Here is a 16,765-nt window from a genome sequence, read left to right as displayed (position 1 = left end):
TGCTGTAAATATCTCAATACCACTACCAACCCCCACAACGCACAGCTCCACTACCAATCCCCCCCGTTTCATTCCCAGAGCCAGTGAGGTTTCACCTCATGATCTAACAGGCAATTTGTCTCAGCGTGAGCAGCCAATTAAGGAGGTGATACACCTGGAGAGAGGAAACAGAGCTGTGACCACCCACCTCCCCTTCCTCCTTTACACACTTCCTGACTCTCATACACACTTCCTGACTCTCACACACATATGCCTTCTCACTCCCACTGACACATACACACACAGACACACACTAGCACATGCACACATACCTCACTCGATCCCCCCTGAGGTGCCAAGGCACCCACTTATGCTGCACTGTCATGTACAGATGAGCTCCACTCTATATTTGGACTTTTTTTGACAGGGAGACAGCTAAGAATCATGGGCCTAATAGAATTATATTGTGGCGATCAGCAGCATGCAGCAGGAACATCAACAACATAAAGTACAACTGGGGTGTATTAATTAGTCGCAGACCGTTGCAAAATGTTTGGTCTGTTGCAAAACGTTTTTCAACGTAAACCGTTTACTCCAGGAACCAAACAGAAGCAAACGGGGAGGTACCTACCTGAATTTGTCCAATAGAAACTCTCATTTTAATTGCAAAACATTTTCCGTTTGGAGTAAAAAAAAATTGGTCGCAAAACGTTTTGCAACAGACCAAACATTCTTTAACGGTCTGCAACTAATGAATACACCCCTATATCTGCAGTGATAACCAGGGCCATCTACCTAGAACCAGGATGCTATTTACAGGAAGTACTGTAGTCCTGCTAGCTGGGTCAGGATGAAGAGAGAAGGGAAGGAAAGAGAATGTGTGTTCTTCACTGTCACCTTGTCATGTTATTGCTCACCCCAGACTTCAATCCAAGCTTCACTCAATAACTGTTCTGTCTTTCCTAAAGAGTTGTGAGGTGGTCCGTTAAAGGCACACAATGTAGTGTGCCATGGTGTTGTATAGAACATGAAGAAGAATCCAATCCAGATGCAGTCATGTACAAAAACAAGCACTGTGTAGTCACTGTGACAACTATTTGATGAATGTCGGGGAATGAAAAACAACAACAGTGCCTCTAATTCTCAGGCTGAGAGCTTGAGTTTTAATGAAGCTAACAATGCTCTTCATCTCCCACCGCTGCCTCTTCATTGGTTCAGTAAGTGAGGCATTCGTTTGGTGGCCGCGATAATGCACTTTGACCTTTTGACACATGCCTTGTTGACCTGGTTCCATGTAGAGGTCACAGGTGTCTTCCAATTATCCTTAATTGTCCACTTAGTTAAAGGCAAAGCACAGAGGGGCAATAATCCACTTAAGATATGAAATAATAGCATTCTATCAGTCTCTGCAGTGAATCACAAAACAACCTAGTAGCCTAAAGTGTACAATTTGTCTAAGTAGGAATTTGATTGGCAAGTAGAGATGCATCAAAATGCAATAAAAATGTTTGGTTTCTGGAGGTGCCTGCAACGTTTACTCTTTGAAAGCAGTCATCGTTCTCACTTTGATTTCTCTCTTGCTCACTGGCCCATGAAGTAATTGACAGTGACACACACAGAGGTCTTTGGCCTCGGCTGTATCGTAGCTGTGAGGTCTAATAGACATGGCCTGCATACTTGGACAGAGGTAGGCAAAACAAAAGCAGCATCAGCACTGAACCAAAAAATCATCAACACTGAACAAGAAATCATCAACACTGAACCAACAATCATCAACACTGAACAAGAAATCATCAACACTGAACAAGAAATCATCAACACTGAACAAGAAATCATCAACACTGAACCAAAAATCATCAACACAGAACAAGAAATCATCAACACTGAACAAGAAATCATCAACACTGAACAAGAAATCATCAACACTGAACCAAAAATCATCAACACAGAACAAGAAATCATCAACACTGAACAAGAAATCATCAACACTGAACAAGAAATCATCAACACTGAACCAAAAATCATCAACACTGAACAAGAAATCATCAACACTGAACAAGAAATCATCAACACTGAACAAGAAATCATCAACACTGAACAAGAAATCATCAACACTGAACCAAAAATCATCAACACTGAACCAGAAATCATCAACACTGAACCAAAAATCATCAACACTGAACCAAAAATCATCAACACTGAGCCCAAAAATCATCAACACTGAACAAGAAATCATCAACATTGAACAAGAAATAGTCAACACTGAACAGGAAATCATCAACACTAAACCAAGAAATCATCAACACTGAACAAGAAATCATCAACACTGAACCAAAAATCATCAACACTGAACCAAGAAATCATCAACACTAAACCAAGAAATCATCAACACTGAACAAGAAATCATCAACACTGAACCAAAAATCATCAACACTGAACAGAAAATCATCAACATTGAACAAAAATATATAACATGCAACAATTTTACAGTTCATATAAGGAAATCAGTAAATTGAAATAAATTAATTAGGCCCTAATCTTTGGATTTCACATGACTGGGAATACAGATATGCATCTGCTGGTGACAGATACATTAAAAAAATAAAGTAGTGGCGTGGATCAAAAAAACAGTTGTTATCTGGTCTGACCACCATTTGCCTCATGCCACATCTCCTTCACATAGAGTTGACCAGGCTGTTGATTTTGGCATGTGGAATGTTGTCCCATTCCTCTTCAATGGCTGTGCGAAGTTGTCTGGATATTGTCAGGAACTAGAACACGCCGTCGTACACGTCGATCCAGACCATCCCAAACATGCTCAATGGGTGACATTTACATTTACATTTACGTCATTTAGCAGACGCTCTTATCAAGAGCGACTTACAAATTGGTGCATTCACCTTATGATATCCAGTGGAACAACCACTTTACAATAGTACATCTATATCTTTTTTTTTTGGGGGGGGGGGGGGGTTAGAAGGATTACTTTATCCTATCCCAGGTATTCCTTAAAGAGGTGGGGTTTCAGGTGTCTCCGGAAGGTGACATGTCTAGTGACATGTCTGGTGAGTATGCAGGCCATGGAAGAACTGGGAAACTTTCGGCTTCCAGGAATTGTGTACAGTTCCTTGCGACATGGGGCTGTGCATTATCATGCTGAAATGTGAAGTGATGGCAGCGGACGAATGGCATGACAATGTGCCTCCGAATCTCGTCACGGAATCTCTGTGCATTCAAATTGCCTTCGATAAAATGCAATTGTGTTTGTTGTCCGTAACTTATGCCGGCTCGTACCAGAACCCCACTGCCACCATGGGGCACTCACAAAGTTTATCAGCAAACCCCTCGCCCACACGGCGCCAAATACATTGTCTGCCATCTGACCGGTATAGTTAAAACCGGGATTCATCCGTGAAGAGCACTCTTCTCCAGTATGCCATTGACCATCGAAGGTGAGCATTTGCCCACTGAAGTTGGTCACGACGCCCAGCTGCAGTCATGTCAAGACTCTGGTGAGGACGACGAGCACGCAGATAGATGAGCTTCCCTGAGATGGTTTCTGATACTTTGTGCAGAAATTCTTCGACTGTGCAAACCGACAGTTTCATCAGCTGTCCGGTTATATGGTCTCAGACAATCCCTTAGGTGAAGAAGCTGAATGTGGAGGTCCTGTTCTGGCATGGTTACACATGGTATGCGGTTGTGAGGCCGGTTGGACGTACTGCCAAATTCTCTAAAACGACGTTGGAGGCGGCTTATGGTAGAGAAATAAACATTACATTCTCTGGCAACAGCTCTGGTGGACATTCCTGCAGTCAACATGCCAATTGCACGTTCCCTCAAATCTTGAGACATTTGTGGCATTGTGTTGTGTGACAAAACTGCACATTTTAGAGTGGCCTTTTATTGTCCCCAGCACAAGGTGCACCTGTGCAATGATCATGCTGTTTAATCAGCTTCTTGATATGCCACACCTGTCAGGTGGATGGATTATCTTGGCAAAGGAGAGATGCTCACTAACAGGGATGTAAACAACATTTGAGAGAAATAGGCTTTTTATGCTTATGGAATATTTCTAGGATCTTCTATTTTAGCTTATGAGACACGGGACCAACACTACATGTTGCGTTTGTATTTTTGTTCAGTATAGTTACAACACTAATCAAGGCGGCTGTTTGTTGAGTCTAGGGCTTTGTATAATAACCCTCTCAGACATCAATCTATCAACTGAGAGGTCAAAGGTCAAGCTAATTTTGGACATTTGAGTGCAAGTGATCCGTGAAGTCCATACGTTACACCACCGATAAATGAGTGAGATGGATGTGACATTTTCATAGCAGGGGGCCTCAGCATTGTCAAGGTATCAAAGCTAGCAGTCCTCTGTGTACTAATCCTCCCACCGCTCTCTCTCTCTTTCCCTCCACAGTCAGACACAGAGTTCTGGGACAAGATGCAAGCAGAGTGGGAGGAGCTAGCACGACGGAACTGGCTAACGGAGAACGAGCAGGCCCAGATCCCCTCCAGTGTGTCTCCTCACGAGAAGGTTACGGTTCTCACCTTTTAACTCTGTTATCATAGTCATGTCTGTCCATATGCCCTGTTAAGATGCTTATCATTTATTTCCTTAGTATTTGTATTTCTTTATTTAACTAGGCAAGTCAGTTAAGAACAAATTCTTATTTACAATGACGGCCTACACCGGCCAAACCCGGACGACGCTGGGCCAATTGTGCACCACCCTATGGGACTCCCAATCACAGCCAGATGTGATGCAGCCTGGATTCAAACCAGGGACTGCAGTGACGCCTCTTGCCCTTAGATGCAGTGCTTTAGACCACTGTGCCACTCGGGAGTCCCATGTGGACATGTTCTACTTAATGAAGGGGAAATAAAGCCTATGAACTCAATGATCTAGAGATGATCATGTGCTGCACATACACTACAGTTTCTACTGATTTAACCCGATTGGGTTCAATAGCTAACCCAGATGGTTTCAAACTTGGCACTCATAAGCATATGCTTACTCTAGTGCAATGGGAGCTTTGATATGCTTGAGCTACTGTATATAATCAGACTTTTTGATTGATCCCAATGCTACAAGTTTTAAGAGGGAGAGCCGTTTCAAAACTCGTGTTCAGAACTCGGCAACAACACACCAGGGTAATTTCAGTCTGAAGATGCAAAGTTTAACATTTAACGAGACAGCAAACCCTAAGGACTTTTGCCCAGGTTTGATGTTAAGCAGAAAGCTAGAAAAGATAAATTGATGCTGAGAGTATGCTTAAATATTCCACACTAGAGGACGGTCGCTCAGCGCGGCCATTTATTTGAATACAGAGAGATTACATTGGTGATTCTCCATTTACTTTTTTTTTAAATTGGTGACAGGGTTACTACTTCCACATGGACAACCCCTACAAGGACTGGCCCAACGCGTTTGAGGAGGGTCTTCGAAAGTCCAAAGAGGGAGACCTGCCCAACGCTGTGCTGCTACTGGAGGGGGCCATCTTGCAGGACCCCCAGGACTCAGAGGTGACTAGGCACAGGGGGCTGATGAGATGCAGGCACAGTAAACACACACATTCCCAGCATGACTTTCCCACAGTACCATAATTTACTAGCACCAACTGCCAATCAGTCTGTTCAGACAACACCATACACTGATAAAAAAATAACTTCACAAATCATGCGTGGATATTCAGTGAGCGCTAAGTGGCCGACGCTGATTGCTAGTGGAGGACTGGGGAGTTATACCATTAATAGAGCTGTTTACTGCATCAAAACTACCCAGTCTTCATCTCCCAATGAGAATTTTCAATTTGCCCAAAGTGTTGAGTAATAGCTATTTTCTCTGTTTTTTTTCTCTCCTGCTAATTTCATCTCAATTGTAACAGAAGCGACCTCTTAGAGAGCATTAATAGAATCGGAACTCAGGAATCCTGTAAAATATACTGTACATAACTGTGCGGGTTATTCCAAGGAAAGGATTATCCCACAGTGTATGGAACTAATATGATTCTAGAATTCCTCCCAGCGCGTTTAGTGGCTTATCTCTGTACTGCGGAGACCTCTAGATAGTTTGTAGATCATTTCCTCTCATTCAAGACTTGATTTATAGCGTTGTGCTACAAAATTGAGTATCAATGTCATTGCACAAAATAAACCAGCACGCAGATTGAAGTACATAGATCATATTTGTTGACTTTAACAGACATGTCATCTAATTGTTTTGGATTGCAGATCGAGCTAGAACTCGTAGATGTCTAAATGCACAAGTACTCGGAGAGTATGGAGATTCAAAGTTGGGTTCCCCAGCTAAAAGGAGTCCAATAGCTGCCATCCACAATGCTGAAACATGACTTTCCAGTTCGTCCCAAACATGATTCATTGAGCAATAACTAAGCATGATTCATCAGGTACACTTAATGAATTTGGTTGGTTGCCAACGACTGAGAAGTCGTGACCTCAATTATCATTCGATGTCTCAAGTGATCCTTTGCCAAAGTGACATGTACCCTGCAACATTATCTCATTAATTGCTATTGGCTCTTTAGAACGATACAATACAAGAATGCCTAATCTGAATAGGAACTCCCAATACCGGAGGGAAGGGGAGGCTCAACAATCCTAAATTAACTTGGATGGCAGAGCACTGTCAGAAGACAAAAACCTCAAAGCGAACCACCTTGCAATTTTTATTGCAGCCATTGTATTTTGAAGTGCCCTAAGTTCACTTCAGACAAAAGTTTGTATTGCAGAGACTTTTTGAGATGCATGATGCTTCCTGCCTGTTCTGTTTTTGTTTTTTTTTACCAATGGCAGAACCAATCTATTTACCAGGCTGTGTGAGCGGTACTGAGAGCACTGACTGACAGTGAGTTATCCTATGTCTCAGAGAGAGCTGAGCTCTGCATCTAGACCACACTGTCTCTCCTAACGAAGTCTCTCCTTAGAGAGGGTAGTAAGCCCAGGTGAAGACCCAGGTGATGACCCGGTTGTTCAATGCTCCCCATTATCTCCCCAGGCTTGGCAAGTGTTGGGGACCACCCAGGCCGAGAACGAAAACGAGCAGGCAGCTATCGTCTCCCTCCAGAGGTAAGGAGGAGTTATTGCCCAATGTGGTCCCATAGCCGCCACCACGAACACAGCAATACAATGCATGCATGACACTTCTCTTTAGTTTCCAACATTTATCAGGTCCTTCAGACATCTTTAAATATTTATTTTTCATGCTTTGTCTACAGCTATTAAAGATGTGTATTTTTATTAATTAGAGATCCTCATTAGCTGCTGCCAAGGCCATGTATAATACCACCATACAACAATATTACAATATACGTGTGTGTAGAGTGTGTGTGCTAGCGTTTGTGTTCGTATGCGTGTGTCTGTAGCTTTGTGTGTCTCTTCACACTCCCCGCTGTTCCATAAGGTGTATTTTTATCAGGTTTTTTTATCTGGTTCTACTGCTTGCATGAGTTACTTGATGTGGAATAGAGTTCCATGTAGTCATGGCTCTATATAGTACTGTGCTCCTCCCATAGTCTGTTCTGGACTTGGGGACTGTGAAGAGACCTCTGGTGGCATGTCTTGTGGGGTATGCATGGGTGTCTGAGCTGTGTGCTAGTAGTTTAAACAGACAGCTCGGTGCATTCAGCTTGTCAACACTTCTTAGAACAAAAACAAGTAGTGATGAAGTCAATCTCTCCTCCACTTTGAGCCAGGAGAGATTGACATGCATATCATTAATGTTAGCTCCACGTGTACATTTAAGGGCCGTCCACGCTGCCCTGTTCTGAGCCAATTGTAATTTTCCTAAGTCCCTCTTTGTGTCACCTGAACATACGACTGAACAGTAGTCCAGGTACGACAAAACTAGCACCTGTAGGACCGACCTTGTTGATAGTGTTGGTAAGAAGGCAGAGCAGCGCTTTATTATGGACAGACTTCTCCCCCTCCTAGCAACTGTTGTATCAACAGGGTTACTCCAAGCAGTTTAGTCACCTCAACTTGCTCAATTTCCACATTATTCACTACAATATTTAGTTGGTTGCCTCTGCCTCCTGGCAGAAGCAACCAGGTTTTGGGCTAAAACGTCCTGATACTTGGTAAAGTTCATAATGCCGTTGACCTTAACAATGGCACCAGGAACATTGGAAGCAAAATAGCCCCATAACATCAAAGATCCAACAACATATTTTTCTGTATATATGAAGTTATTTTCGGCATATGCATTCTTTCGAAGCCAAACCCACCACTTGTGTGCGTGGCCAAAGAGCTCTGTTTTCATGTCATCTGACCATAGCATCGGTTCTAATCCAAGAGCCAATACTGCTCCAGGTGCTTACATGTATTGGTTGCTCTCAACAAAGGCTCTTTATGGCGACCCTTCCAAAGAGCAAATTGGCACGGAGGTGGCATCTAATTGTAGACTTGGTGACCCAAACTTTGGCCCTGAGATTTTTCTTTCCCTCCCAAACCACCTTCCTCACTATGCGTAGGGACAAGATACACATGGATCCAATACCAGGCATGTTTACCTCTGTTCCAGGGGTTTTAAACTTCTTAATTGTTGCCCTAATCAAATCAAATCAGATTATATTTGGCACATGCGCCAAATACAACAGGTGTAGACCTTACAGTGAAATGCTTACTTACAAGCCCTTAAACAACAATGTAGTTTTAAGAATAATAAAAAATAAAAAAATAATAAAAGTATCAAATAATTTAAAGAGCAGCAGTAAAATAACAATAGCGAGGCTATATACAGGGGGTACCGGTACAGAGTCAATGTGCGGGGACACCGGTTAGTCGGTGCCATACCAGGCAGTGATACAACCAGTCAGGATGCTCTCGATGGTGCAGCTGTAGAACCTTTTGAGGATCTGAGGACCCATGCCAAATCTTTTCAGTCTCCTGAGGGGGAATAGGTTTTGTCGTGCCCTCTTCACAACTGTCTTGGTGTGCTTGGACCATGTTAGTTTGTTGGTGATGAAGACACCAAAGAACTTGAAGCTCTCAACCTGCTCCACTACAGCCCTGTTGATGAGAATGGGGGCGTGCTCGGCCTTCCTTTTCCTGTAGTCCACAATCATCTCCTTTGTCTTGGTCACATTGAGGGAGAGGTTGTTGTCCTGGGACCACAAGGCCAGGTCTCTGACCTCCTCCCTATAGGCTGTCTCGTCGTTGTCGGTGATCAGGCCTACCGTGTCATCGCAAACTTAATAATGATGGTGTTGGAGTCGTGCCTGGCCATGCAGTCATGAGTGAACAGCGAGTACAGGAGGGGTCTGAGTACGCAAGGGGACCCTCGTGTTGAGGATCAGCGTGGCGTATGTGTTGCTACCTACCCTTACCACCTGGGGACGGACCGTCAGGAAGTCCAGGATCCAGTTGCAGAGGGAGGTGTTTAGTCCCAGGGTCCTTAGCTTAGTGATGAGCTTTGAGGGCACTATGGTGTTGAACACTGAGCTGGAGTCAATGAATAGCATTCTCACATACAATTGAAGTCGGAAGTTTACATACACCTTAGCCAAATACATTTAAACTCAGTTTTCACAATTCCTGACATTTAATCCTAGTAAAAATTCCCTGTTTTAGGTCAGTTAGGATCACCACTTTATTTTAAGAATGTGAAAAGTCAGAATAATAGTAGAGAGAATGATTTATTTCAGCTTTTATTTCTTTCATCACATTCCCAGTGAGTCAGAATTAGCATTTGGTAGCATTGCCTTTAAATTGTTTAACTTGGGTCAAACATTTCGGGTAGCCTTCCACAAGCTTCCCACAATAAATTGGGTGAATTTTGGCCCATTCCTCCTAACAGAGCTGGTGTAACTGAGTCAGGTTTGTAGGCCTCCTTGCACTTTGTTGTCCTTAAGCCATTTTGCCACAACTTTGGAAGTATGCTGGAATCATTGTGCATTTGGAAGACCCATTTGCGACCAAGCTTTAACTTCCTGACTGATGTCTTGAGATGTTGCTTCAATATGTCCACATCATTTTCCTTTCTCCTTCCTCACTAGTCCCTCCTGCAGCAAAGCACCCCCACAACATGATGCTGCCACCCCCGCGCTTCACGGTTTGGATGGTGTTCTTCGGCTTGCAAGCCTCCCCATTGTTCCTCCAAACATAATGATGGTCATTATGGCCAAACAGTTCTATTTTTGTTTCATCAGACCAGAGAACATTTCTCCAAAAAGTACAATCTTTGTCCCCATGTGAAGTTGCATTTTTATGGAGGTTTTGGAGCAGTGGCTTCTTCCTTGCTGAGCTACCTTTCAGGTTATGTCGATATAGGACTCGTTTTACTGTGGATATAGATCACTTTCTACCCGTTTCCTCCAGCATATTCAAAAGGTCCTTTGCTGTTGTCATTATGGCCAAACAGTTCTAGTTTTGTTTCATCAGACCAGAGGACATTTCTCCAAAAAGTATGATCTTTGTCCTCATGTGCAGTTGCAAACCGTAGTCCGGCATTTTTATGGCGGTTTGGAGCAGTGGTTTCTTCCTTGCTGAGCGGCCATTCAGGTTATGTCGATATAGGACTCGTTTTACTGTGGATATAGATACTTTTGTACCTGTTTCCTCCAGCATCTTCACAAAGTCCTTTGTTGTTGTTCTGGGATTGATTTGCACTATTCGCACCAAAGTACGTTCATCTCTAGGAGACCGAACATGTCTCCTTCCTGAGCGGTATGACGGCTGTGTGGTCACATGGTGTTTATACTTGCGTACTATTGTTTGTACAGGTGAATGTGGTACCTTCAGGTGTTTGGAAATTGCTCCCAAGGATGAACCAGACTTGTGGAGGTCTACCATTTTTTTCTGAGGTCTTGGCTGATTGCTTTTGATTTTCCCATTATGTCAAGCAAAGAGGCACTGACTTTGAAGGTAGGCCTTGAAATACATCCACAGGTACACCTCCAATTGACTCAAATGATGTCAGTTATCCTATCAGAAGCTTCTAAAGCCATGACATCATTTTCTGGAATTTTCCAAGCTTTTTAAAGGCACAGTCAACTTAGTGTATGTACATTTCTGACCCACTGGAATTGTGATACAGTGAATTATTGTAACGGCCGTCGTCAGAATTAGACCAAGGTGCAGCAGAGGATGTGTTCATCATAGGAATTTTAATTCAAAAAGAACACTTTACAAAAACGAAACAAAAACGACTAGAAACAGTCCTGTCAGGAAACACACTGAACAGAAACAATTACCCACAAAACCCAAAGGAAAAACATGCTCCTTATGTGTGACTCCCAATCAGCAACAACGAACTTCAGCTGTGCATGATTGGGAGCCACACACGGCCCAAAACAAAGAAATACAAAAACATAGAAAAAGGAACATAGAACGCCCACCCAATGTAACACCCTGGTCTAACCAAAATAAAGAACAAAACCCCCTCTCTATGGCCAGGGCGTTACAGTACCCCCCCCAAGGTGCGGACTCCGACCGCAAAACCTGACTCTGAAGGGCAGGGTCCAGGTGGGCCTTCTTACGGCGGCGGCTCAGGTGCGGGACGTGGACCCCGCTCCACCCTCGGCGTCGCCCACTTAGGTGGCGCCCCTGGCCGCGTCGGAGGACTGGTGGGCGACCCTGACTGCGCCCGGCTGGCGGGCGACCCTGCCTGCACCCGGCTGGCGGGCGACTGGCGGCTCCAGACTGGCTGGCGGCTCCAGACTGGCTGGCGGCTCCAGACTGGCTGGCGGCTCTGGCGGCTCCAGACTGGCGGGCGGCTCTGGCGGCTCCAGACTGGCGGGCGGCTCTGGCGGCTCCAGACTGGCGGGCGGCTCTGGCGGCTCCAGACTGGCGGGCGGCTCTGGCGGCTCCAGACTGGCGGGCGGCTCTGGCGGCTCCAGACTGGCGGGCTGCTCTTGCTGCGCTCGCCTGGCTGATGACCCTGGCGGCTCCGGCCTGGCTGGCGGCTCTGGCGGCTCCAGACTGGCTGGCGGCTCCAGACTGGCTGGCGGCTCCAGACTGGCTGGCGGCTCTGGCGGCTCCAGACTGGCGGGCGGCTCTGGCGGCTCCAGACTGGCGGGCGGCTCTGGCGGCTCCAGACTGGCTGGCGGCTCTGGCGGCTCCAGACTGGCGGGCGGCTCTGGCGGCTCCAGACTGGCTGGCGGCTCTGGCGGCTCCAGACTGGCTGGCGGCTCTGGCGGCTCCAGACTGGCTGGCGGCTCTGGCGGCTCCAGACTGGCTGGCGGCTCTGGCGGCTCCAGACTGGCGGGCGGCTCTGGCGGCTCCAGACTGGCGGGCGGCTCTGGCGGCTCCAGACTGGCTGGCGGCTCTGGCGGCTCCAGACTGGCTGGCGGCTCCGGCGGCTCCAGACTGGCTGGCGGCTCCAGACTGGCTTGCGGCTCCAGACTGGCGGGCGGCTCTGGCGGCTCCAGACTGGCAGGCGGCTCTGGCGGCTCCAGACTGGCGGGCGGCTCTGGCGGCTCCAGACTGGCGGGCGGCTCTGGCGGCTCCAGACTGGCGAGGCTGGGCTGACGCACTAGAAGCCTGATGCGTGGGGCTGGTACTGGACGTGCCAGCCTGGAGACACGCACCTCAAGGCTAGTGCGTGTAGCGGGAAACACTGGACCGTAGAGGCGCGCTGGCGGTCTCGAGTGCAGGGCTGGCATCACCCCTACTGGCTGGGGCGCTGGTACTGCGCGTACCAGCCTGAAAAAACCCGGCCTCGCCACAGCACCCATCACCCCTAGGCACGGGACCTGTCCAGTATGTCTCTGCCCAAAAAGGGTACGGGGAGCTGGCCTGGGGCTCCATCCTCGCCCCGCCAAACTGCCCTTGTGTCCCCCCAAAAATTATTCTTGGGGCTGCCTCTCGGGCTCCCTTACCAGCCGTGTTCCCCGGTCCTCGCCAGATTTCCTACGCTGCTTGGTCCTGTTGTGGTGGGTAGTTCTGTCACAGCTGTCGTGGAAGATAGAATGGGACCAAGGCGCAGCGGGTTGCGTGCTCAACATCTTTATTATAAAAATGAGAACACCATGAAAAAACAATAAACAAACTAACGACAGGAACAGAGTAGCAGGCTCAACAAAAGCAGTGCTAACAAATAACTACCCACAAGTGACAAACAAAACACACACCTACTTATAGGACTCCCAATCAGAGGCAACTAGAAACACCTGCCTCCAATTGAGAGTCCAGCACCCAACCTACACATAGAAAAACTAACCTAGAACATACCCATAGAAATACAAACATAAACCAGTGACCAACAAACCCCGTAATACATAAATCAACTACCCTCTGCCACGTCCTGACCAAACTACAATAACAAAATATCCTCTATACTGGTCAGGACGTGACAATTATAAGTGAAATAATCTGTCTGTAAACAATGGTTGGAAAAATGACTTGTGTCATGCACAAAGTAGATGTCCTAACCGACTTGGCAAAAATATAGTTTGTTAACAAGAAATTAGTGGAGTGGTTGAATAACGAGTTTTAATGACTCCAAACTAAGGTGTATGTAAACTTCCGACTTCAACTCTAGGTGTTCCTTTTGTCCAGGTGTGAAAGGGCACTGTGGAGTGCAATAGAGATTGCATCATCTATGGATCTGTTAGGGCAGTATGCAAATTGGAGTGGGTTTCTGGGATAACGGTGTTGATATGAACCATGACCAGCCTTTCAAAGTACTTCATGGCTACAGACGTGAGTGCTACGGTTCGGTAGTCATTTAGGAAGGTTACCTTAGTTTTCTTGGGCACAGGGACTATGGTGGTATGCTTGAAACATGTTGGTATTACAGACTCAGACAGGGAGAGGTTTAAAATGTCAGTGAAGACACTTGCCAGTTGGTCAGCGCATGCTCGGAGTACACGTCCTAGTAATCCATCTGGCCCTGCGGCCTTGTGAATGTTGACCTGTTTAAAGGTCTTACTCACATCGGCTGCGGAGAGCGTGATCACACAGTCGTACGGAACAGCTGATGCTCTTATGCATGCTTCAGTGTTACTTGCCTCGAAGCGAGCATAGAAGTAATTTAGCTTGTCTGGTAATCTCGTGTCACTGGGCAGCTCGCGGCTGTTCTTCCCTTTGTAGTCTGTAATAGTTTACAAGCCCTGCCACATCCGACGAGCGTCGAGCGTGTAGTAGGATTCAATCTTAGTCCTGTATTGACACTTTGCCTGTTTGATGGTTCGTCGGAGGGCATAGCAGGATTTCGTATAAGCTTCCGGTTAAGAGTCCAGCTCCTTGAAAGCAACAGCTCTACCCTTTAGCTCAGTTCGGATGTTGCCTGTAACCCATGGCTTCTGGTTGGGGTATGTACTGTGGCGTACACCACCAGGGGGAGACTCGTCGAGGCCTGGTGACAGACGGAGTATACATCACGAGGTGATGGCTCCATCTGCTGAACGTTTCAGGTCTCGATGGGCTCTCCGGCCAGGACTAATTGGGGCTGTTTGGAAGTTGGTGAGTAATCATGGGCGGATTGCTCACCAGCTGTACAAGTCCCATAAAGCTGCCAGAAGGGCAGCACACAGGGGAGAGAGTGAGGGAAGAAAGGACTCCTGTATAGTTGGGGACAGTTGCAGAGGTATGAGGAGGGAGTTCAGTTTTTGATCCCCACAGGATACAGCAAGACCTGGAGCCAAGAAGACGGTATCCCAGAGAGGGTCTCATGGGGGAGACCTATTCTTTTTTTTAAACTATTATTTTAATAAACACCTTTGAAACTTAGCTAATCCTATTCTGTCCGTGTCTGATCTCTGTAAACGTTTTGACCCAACCCCCTGGTCTGCCACAAGTGGTGGAGAATGCGGGCATTCTGATAACGTGGTCAGATCAGGGTTGACGTTTACACAGCATCAGCATGGACGAGTTGATAGCTCACTTCGTCCGGGCCCAACAAGCAAAACAGGCGGTTCAGGAACGAATGCTGGAGGAACAGCGACTACAAAACATCCGCCTCGGTAAAGAAATTACGTTTGAACGGACAGTGCTACGGGAAGGATGGCCAAGGCTGGAGTGGGCAAGTCTGCTGGCCCCGTTCCTCTCTGGGAATGCCCAAAAGGTGTATTGGGACCTGAACGACGAACAGGTGGCTAACCACAACGGACTCAAACGGGAGACACTCAGCCGCTATGGGTACAGCCTGGCCCATCTGCTCAACTGTTCCACGACTGGAGGTTCGTACCCGATGAATCCCCCCGAGCCCAGATGAGTGACCTACTGGGCGTCACCAGGGCATGGCTCCTAACCGACGTATCCACTCTCTCCATCCTTGACAAAGTGGTCCTGGATTGCTTCTTACGGGCGCTACCCCACGACATGAAGAGGGCAGCGAGTCTATGCGCGCCCCAGACCTTGGAGGGCCTCCTGGAAGCAATGGAGATGCATCAGAACACTCAGGCCCTGCTGAGTGGGAGCCGGGCCGAGTCGGCGACCCGTTGAAGGGGACGGAAGGACAGCCCCACCGCTGTGTACCCCGAACCGACAGTCGGCAGGGTCAAAGGACCGCAAACCTGTGGCGAGATGGCTGGGGTAGGGCCGACCCGCTACCAACGACCCCAGGTAGATGGAGACCAAAGGATGTGTTTTGAGGGGGCACATTGCCTAGAATTGCTCGGCTCGAGAGGAGTCGATGCCATCAGCAAGCCCCGGAGGCGAGGTGGGTCACGCCGTGAACTATGTCACCTCCTGTTGGGCGCACCACGGATCAACTGCACCCATGGTCCCGGTGACGGTTGACGGACACGACACAGAAGCTCTATTAGACTCTGGAAGTATGGTTACGCTCGTAACCACAAGCCACGACGAGGGCCTTGTCAGGCGTCTGAAGTAAATCCTTCCTGTCCAACTCATTGAAGAAAAATTATTCCTCCAGTATGGGGTGAGTAATCGCTGTCCTGATATCTAGAAGCTCTTTTCGGTCATAAGACAAGGTGGCAGAAACATTATGTACAAAATGAATTACAAATAACGCGAAAAAACATGCATAATTGGTTACAGGATCGTAAAACGACAGCCATCTCCTTCGGCGCCATTTTATAATAGTGGTTGACCACTGTTCCAGTGGTTTTAAACGTCTTAATTGTTGCCCTAATTGTGGTAAGTGTACTTTTTTGTTGCCATTTTGTTGTACCCATTGCCTGATATATGAAAGTCAACAACCATTTGTCTATTTTCGTTTGGGAATCCTTTGCCTTTTCCCATGGTGATGGAAAGATCATATACACACACAGTACATTGACACTGCCACACATAACCCAAACCCATTCACATACACTACATGTGCACACACACACACACACACACACACACACACACATACACGAATCACTTGCTGCTGCTACTCTGTCCTTTATTTTACTCGTATTATTATCTATCCTGATGCCTAGTCACTTTACCCTACCTTCATGTACATATCTACCTCAAATACCTTATTATTATCTATCCTGATGCCTAGTCACTTTACCCTACCTTCATGTACATATCTACCTCAAATACCTTATTATTATCTATCCTGATGCCTAGTCACTTTACCCTACCTTCATGTACATATCTACCTCAGATACCTTGTACCTCTGCACATTGATCTGGTACTGGTACTCCCTGTATATAGCTCCACATTGATCTGGTACTGGTACTCCCTGTATATAGCTCCACATTGATCTGGAACTGGTACTCCCTGTATGTAGCTCCATATTGATCTGGTACTGGTACTCCCTGTATATAGCTCCACATTGATCTGGTACTGGTACTCCCTGTATATAGCTCCACATTGATCTGGTACTGGTACTCCCTTTATGTAATGTAGCTCCACATT

At 46.7% G+C, this 16,765-nt stretch overlaps 1 protein-coding gene across 4 annotated transcripts in view; it reads left to right on the top strand.

The window, feature by feature from the left end:
• LOC106574138 (PEX5-related protein) overlaps positions 1–16,765 on the top strand; it is a 180,177-nt gene that overhangs the window by 138,992 nt on the left and 24,420 nt on the right. For all 4 annotated transcript variants that reach the window (XR_001321480.2, XM_045697394.1, XM_045697396.1 and 1 more), the window contains 3 exons: positions 4,406–4,522; positions 5,368–5,511; positions 7,004–7,074. Coding sequence is in view for 3 of the 4 variants with exons in the window: in XM_045697394.1 (XP_045553350.1) it covers positions 4,406–4,522; positions 5,368–5,511; positions 7,004–7,074 (332 nt within the window). In the remaining variant the exon portion in view is untranslated. The remainder of the gene's footprint in view (positions 1–4,405; positions 4,523–5,367; positions 5,512–7,003; positions 7,075–16,765) is intronic.

This window comes from Salmo salar, chromosome ssa16 (genome assembly GCF_905237065.1).
Source record: "Salmo salar chromosome ssa16, Ssal_v3.1, whole genome shotgun sequence".
NCBI classification, from domain to species: domain Eukaryota; kingdom Metazoa; phylum Chordata; class Actinopteri; order Salmoniformes; family Salmonidae; genus Salmo; species Salmo salar.
This window is presented reverse-complemented; position numbering and strand designations above follow the sequence as displayed.